Source organism: Colobus angolensis, unplaced genomic scaffold (assembly GCF_000951035.1).
Source record: "Colobus angolensis palliatus isolate OR3802 unplaced genomic scaffold, Cang.pa_1.0 Scaffold616, whole genome shotgun sequence".
In the NCBI taxonomy this organism is placed as follows: domain Eukaryota; kingdom Metazoa; phylum Chordata; class Mammalia; order Primates; family Cercopithecidae; genus Colobus; species Colobus angolensis.
The window spans coordinates 121,942-129,065 of NW_012119777.1; the positions used below are offsets into that span (position 1 = coordinate 121,942).

At 37.7% G+C, this 7,124-nt stretch overlaps 1 protein-coding gene across 1 annotated transcript in view; it reads right to left on the reverse strand.

The window, feature by feature from the left end:
- Positions 1–2,411: 2,411 nt before the first annotated feature.
- The window catches only part of TRIM34 (tripartite motif containing 34), a 19,210-nt gene continuing 14,497 nt past the window's right edge, over positions 2,412–7,124 (reverse strand). Inside the window, exons 5-8 of the mRNA XM_011963592.1 lie at positions 5,623–5,645; positions 4,297–4,397; positions 3,966–3,992; positions 2,412–3,663 (exon numbers count right to left, since the gene is read on the reverse strand). Coding sequence (XP_011818982.1) covers positions 3,098–3,663; positions 3,966–3,992; positions 4,297–4,397; positions 5,623–5,645 — 717 coding nt within the window. The 3' untranslated portion in view covers positions 2,412–3,097. The remainder of the gene's footprint in view (positions 3,664–3,965; positions 3,993–4,296; positions 4,398–5,622; positions 5,646–7,124) is intronic.

The window sequence follows — 7,124 nt, forward strand, 5'->3', positions numbered from 1 at the left end:
TCCTTTGCCAAGTATTGGTAATTTTTCCCAAAAAACTTGGAACCTCAGAGCACTTCTCTGGTGGAAATAGGCTTTGAAGGTCTTAGGCCTCTCCAGACAGGATTCCTCTCCTGGTATGTCTCAAACACCCAGGAGCCAGGTTCTGCAACCTCACTTTCTAACCATCTTTCTGGTAACCCACATCCATAGCAATGATGTTTTCACACATTAAATCTTTTTTGAAGGCATCAAATTTTTTTTTGTTTGTTTTATAATCCATTATTTTTTCATGTCCTATGAGCTTAAGAAGGCAGAGAGGGAGAGCTTAATTATTTCATTTTGGAAGAAAGAAACAGTGCTTCTGAGAGTTTAAAACTGTCCCATTGTCATACAGAGTAAGGGACATGAGTACATTTTGTCTGGCTCTAGGGTCAAGAGTCTGCCCTCTCCCTTCTCAGGGAACAGAGTTCAAGTACATCAATGGGATGAAGTGCTAAGAAATCAGTGGTGTCGAGGGTTACAAAGTCAGAGGTTCGGGAGTCAATTTTATTTTCATTCGTGGGAGTGAGAATTTGACTTAAGCTAAAAACGTTTCCCAAAGAATAAAGGGAAGTGTGTTGAGCTTCTCGTCTAAGAGGAATGCTTCAACTGTGTAAAGGTGAGAAGAGCTAGAACAACTAGATCTACAGTAGTCTAGTGGTGGCAGGTGCTAGATAGGGAAGAGAGCAGTTTCTAGGTGTAGATGGAAGAGATAAGGGAGGAAGGACGTTGTGTGCTGATGATGTTGTCATATTTGATGGGGAATAGCCAAGACACTGTTTCATGCTATTATTCACAAATTCATTGCCCTACCATAGTGCCCTCCACTTCCTCTATTCTGGAGAAAATATTGACATCAGTGCTGACTCCTTTGCATATAGTCAGTGTTATGAATTTTTATCATTTCTGAGTGGACATCCAGTGCTACTGTGGTAAGATGATATTTCCAGATAAGCTGTGCCTCTGGTTGGAATTCTGGGAAGAAAGTCCCATCATCAGGGCAAAGAACAGGTGGGAATGTATCTAGAGAATCAACATACAATGAGTAAAAGTGAAGTTTTTCCTAGACTTGACCCTCATCAAGTCTCCTCTGTCCCCACTCTCTTCTGAAGAAGGAAAGGTAGGGCTGTCTTTTTTTCTCCCTGACTGTAGAACTGACCCAAAACATTAGACCTTTAAAAGTACTCTCATTCTATGCACTTGAACACATTATAATTTTATAATTTTTACACCATTTTATTATTGTGGTTCTGTGAAATTTTCTGCTTCTTCCTGATTGTAAGGTTGTTAATTTTAACCTATTCATTTTACAGAGATTTAAAACTTAGCATTGAATTGTATAACAATGTTTCATAATTTTTTGGTGATCTACAACAAACCACTTTTTTCACACTTTTTGTTTGAGACAGAGTTTTGCTCTTGTTGCCCAGGCTGGGGTACAGTGGTGCAATCTCGGCTCACTGTAATCACCGCCTCCCAGGTTCAAGCGATTCTCATGCCTCAGCCTCCCAAGTAGCTGGGATTACAGGGGCTCACCACCATGTCCGGCTAATTTTTATATTTTTAGTAGAGACAGGGTTTTGCCATTTTGGCCAGGCTGGTCTTGAACTCCTGACCTCAGGTAACCCTCTCATCTCGGCTTCCCAAAGTGCTAGCTGGGATCCCAAAGTGCTGGCTGGGATTACTGGCGCAAGCCAAGGTGCCCAGCCTATCACACTTTTTTATTGTTGTACTAACTTAATTTTTTTTTATGTCAAATATAATCACTTTTTTATTCTAACATTAGCAGAAGCAGGAACATCACTGGCAAGAGTGGGAACAATAGAGAGAGAGGATGAAGTGCCATACTCTTAAATAACCAGATCTCCCATGAACTCACAGCAAGAATGTATTAATTACCATGGGTGCTAGGCCCTCCATGATCCAATCACCTCCCACCAGGCCCCACCTCCAACATTGGGGATTACATTTCAACATGAGATTTGGGCAGGACAAAAATTCCAACTATATCAAGGATTATAGTTAACATTGTATTGTATACTGGGAATTTACTAAGAAAGTAGATTTTAAATGCACTTACCACCACCCCCTCCCCCACACACACAGTAACTATATGATATAGTGGATGTATTAATTTACTTGGCTGTAGTAATCACTTTACCATGAAATTATATATCAAAACATAATAGTATATATATATCTTAAATATGTACAATTAAAAAGAAAAAGAAGAGTCCTACTCTCAGTATAAAAAGTTTTATAAAACAAAACTAAAATTGGAGTGGTCTTGACAGTGGAGTCTGGGAACTTGAAAAATGAGACTTCAGTAAAATCAACTACTATTCCTCTGAAGGTCACAAAACTATTGCACAGGACATTACCACAGCTCACACTTTTTAGTAATCATGAGAGCAAATATTTATTATGTTCCAGACACTAAATTGGTGCATTACATTCAGAGACACTTAGTTTTACACAATGATTTTAATAGTTAAGTACAGTCTTAAATCCCAATTTATATTTCAGGAAAAAACTGAGACAGTATTCATCATGATTAGAAAACAAGAGACAGGGTTTGAGCTCAAATACTCTGGACATAAAATCTTCACTCTGAATACACATATTGCTCGTATTTTCCTCTCCTTGATTCCTTGATGTATCTGGGATATCCTGAGCAAAACACTGACATACCCTCCAAGAACCTTTAGTTGATGTTGGTGGTGGTCATGGGGGTGGTTCCTATGGACTACCTAGGTAGTATGGATGATGGCTAATAGGCTTTGGGCCTCTTCACATCAGTGGTAAAGCGAAATACAGACAAATGGGAAGGCAAAGATGTTATACCAATACTACTGTGTCTTTAGGAGGGATTAGGTAACTTTCTCTGAAAATATGAAAAAGAGTAAATGAATAAATAAGCATCTCTCATAACTCAAGCCAAATATACTGTACATCTCAAAGATGAGTAGAAGTTCTAAAGAAGGGAAACCACAAGGAAGCAATGGTCTGAATGTTGCAGATGAGTCAGTTGCAGGAGATAAGTCAAGACAAAGAGTTGTAGGTGAAGAAATGAGAAAATTCAAGAGCTTGGTGGGCATAGCGTCATGGGAGCTGGACAGTTCCAAGGATTGAAATATGGATAAACAGGCTGAGAAAAGCAACATTTAGAGAACTTGTAAATGAGGGAGCCATGGCTTGTGACATTGAAAAATGAGACAATACCTGCTTCATAGTCTAGGAAAACCCCAACACGGCAGGGAGGCACAGCCATGGAGAGAGTCAAAACTTCGGGACCAGAGGATAAAGACTCCTCAAAGGCGCTATACTTACATTTATTCTGTAACCCTATAACCCAGTAGCCAAATAAAGGTCTGTATTTGGAGTAAACATTTTGATGATTTGCACATCTTCTAACAACATACTTTATATTGTGGGAATATGTTCTACAGTATACTCCCAAGATCCAGGCAGTTTTCTTGGACACATCCACTTCCCAGTAATGTTTCCCAGAGGAGAAATATTGGGATCCCAAGACACCATAATTATAACACTGAAAAGGCCAAATTGGCACAGACATCACTTGTCTCTGATCTTCTGAAAGGACAAGATTCAAATTTAGGTTGACTGAATTCAGTGTGACATCCACTGCAAGAAAAAAAAATGTGTATATATATGTATATGAATATAATCATCTATGTGATATATATGACTAGGTGACAGATATGGAGTAGTTTATCTAGTGACATTGTGATGAAGGAACTTGGGAGGTGACTGAAAAACTTGCATTGATGAATTGTGGGAGGGGTAAAACACTGGAGAAATGCATTAGGCAAATGTTTTGGGAGGTGCTAAGAATGCATGTGGCTAAGATTAGAAGATATCACTGAAATCATAAACTTCTGGAAGGTAATTGGAACAGTTATTTAAAGACGGTAACTTTTTCTTACCCCAGTAACATTGGACAGCTGTCAGTTCTGAAATAATAAAAGATTCAGTGATGCTGATTAGAAACAAAGGAGTAAGCACTGATACCTATATATTCTTTGGAGTAGGGACAGGGGAAGGGAATACTGTGAAGCTGTGAGCTAGTGAATTAAAAGATAAACTAAAGACCTAGCCATTTTTCCTTACATGTAAATGCATCCTCTTCATCACAGAATATTGCTTTTTTTCTGACCTCCCTCCTCTCTCTGTCCTCAATTTTAAGTTATCCCACCTAGACAGTTTATTACCTGACACCACAACAATCCCACATCCACAGTCTTTGCTTCTCCTCACCTCTAAACATTTGCAGCATCCTACTCAGATCTGGAGCACGGAATACAGTCTTCAGTTTCTTGGAAACCTTTTTTGGCTTTTTCAGCCTCCAGATCTCACTCCTAGGGATGACAAAAATTGTCTGACCCCCACATCTTTCATCCTGTGTTCATCCCTCCCACATCACTGGTTTCATCTCCTTCACATCACTGATGCACTTGAATCCTTCTCCCTCAGCCTGAGGAGGGGGAGAAGGGAGAGCCTGACCCTGGATCCAGAAGAAATGTGACTGTGTCTACTTTCCCTCTTATCCTCTGGGTGGCCTTGGGAAGGTCTTCATTTCTTGAAAGTACAGTTTCTTCCTTAAAAATAAAATAATTAAACCCTCCTTTGATCTCTAGTGGAAATAATAAAAAATTGGATAAAACAATGCATAGGAAAATACTTTGCTACCTGTAGAAATGGTAAGTGATATGTGCAAAACTCACTGCATCTCAGTGGGTCTTCTGGGAGGGGCCAGAGATGTAGTATTCTGCCCTGTAGATCCTGACTGTGATGTGGGGCTCTGTAGGGAAATCCTGTGAGCCTGTGCCCTAGTTCAAAGCCTGAACTCCAGTGGGATGGCCCATATTTGAGATTTCGGATTCTCTGGGAAACATGAACACTTGGCAAAGGAGAAGTTATGACCACCTAAGTAAAAATGTTAGAATTTTATGTGTTTGTAAGAAACTTGATGTTTCCAAGTAGGTTGGCAACGGTAAACATAAGGAACAAGGACTACACTTTTCCGTAGGAGCTTCTAAAGTGTGTGAACAGGCAGAGATTAATTATCGTCACCGGAGTCAAAGCTACCATCCTGAGGCTCAAGTCTGCGTTTGGAAATCTAAAGAGAACCTTGCATAATGATCTGGTACCTTCTATTTCTAAGTAAGCAAAGTAAATATAAAGGAGCTGTCTCCATGCCCTATTTTAGGATTTGACAAGGCCCTCCATGTGACATGACAAACACATATAAAATAAAAGATCCAGGGCTGGATGCAGGGACAGAGGATGAATTAAACAAGTGAAGTCACAGAAGTCTGACAGTAAAAGCTCTCATCCTTAATATCCTTTCTGGCTGTAGCTCTGAACTTCAATCACTGAATTTACTACTATAGGATCAAGTCCATTCTCAGTAGTTATGGAACACTCAAATACTCATCTGGGACCAGCAATTTAAGATAAAGTTACATCCAAATTTTACTGCTCTGGGAGATTTTTTTGTTCTGATTGACCACCAAATAACTCTAATAGCTACAAACACTTCTTTATAACTCACAAGCACCACTCCTGGCCACCCATACGCACCATTTCATGATTCCACTTATGTCCTAGAAAGAAAAGAGAAAACATGAGTCAAAGGGTATAAAGACTGGTGTAAGACTAATGAAAGAAAGAAGAACAATAGAAAAAAAATGGAAAAATCAGAAGTGAGTTATATGAAAATGTCAACAAAATTGGCAAACGTTTAGCTAGCTACACCAAGAAAAAAAAAATCGGGAATGAAAGATGGGATATTAACACTGACCTTATGGAAATTAAAAGGATTATAAAAATGATGAACAACTGTATGCCAACAAATTAGATAATCTAAATGAAATAGACAAATTCCTAGAAATACAGAAACTATCCATATTGATTAAAGAACACATAGAAAATATGAATAGGCCTAAAACATGTTAAGATATTAAGTTGGAAATCAAAGACTTCCTACAGAGAAGAGGCCTTACCCAGATGGCTTCACTGGCGAATTCTGCTAAAGGTTTAAAAAGAAATAATATCAAAACTTCATAAATTATTTCAAAAATATAGAAGAGCAGAGAACATTTCCTAATTCACTACATGAGGCTCATCCTACCCTGATAAAAGAACCCTGATAAAAGAACCAAAGACATCACAAGAAAAGAAAACCATAGGCCAATATCTCTTATGAATATAAATACAAAATTCTTCAACAAAAATATAAGAAAATCAAATCTGGCAATCCAGCAAAAAGATTATACCTGATGGCCAAGTAGAATTTATCCCAGAAATGCAAGGTTGGTTCAACATAAAAAAACAATTGATGTAATATACCATATTAATAAAATAAAGGATAAAAACCACATGGTGATCTCAATAGACATGAAAAAAAGCATTCAGTAAAATTCATCACACTTTCATAAAAAAAAATAAAACAAGAATGGTAACAAACTTGGAATAGAAGACAGGTCCCTCAGCCTGATGAAACACATCTATGAAAAACCTACAGCTAACATCATACTTTGTGGTGAAAATCTGAATGCTTTTTCCCAAAGATCAGAAAAGACAAGGATGTCTGCTCTCACTGCTTCTATTTAACATGGTATTGGAGGTTCTAGTCAGGGCAGTTAATCACAGAAAAGAAATAAAAGGCTCTATGTTGGCAATTAGATAGAATGAATAAGATTTAGTAGTTGATACCACAACACGGTGACTATAGTAAAAAATAATTTATTATGCATTTAAAATAATTAAAATAGTATAATCTGAATGTTGGTAACACAAAGAAATGATAAATGCTTGAGGTGATGGATACCTCATTTATGGACTGATGTAATTATTATGCATTGTATACACCTGTGTCAAAATCTATGTACCCTACAAATATATAAGTACCAATAAAAACTAATTTTTTAAAAAGCATCTATATTGGAAAGAAAGTAGTAAATCTATCTCTTTTTACAGATGACATGGTTTTATGTACAGACAGGAAAGTCCTACTCTATCCACCACCTATATGTAACCTCTTCCAATCTTTTTTTTTTTTTTTTGAGATGGAGTCTCACTCT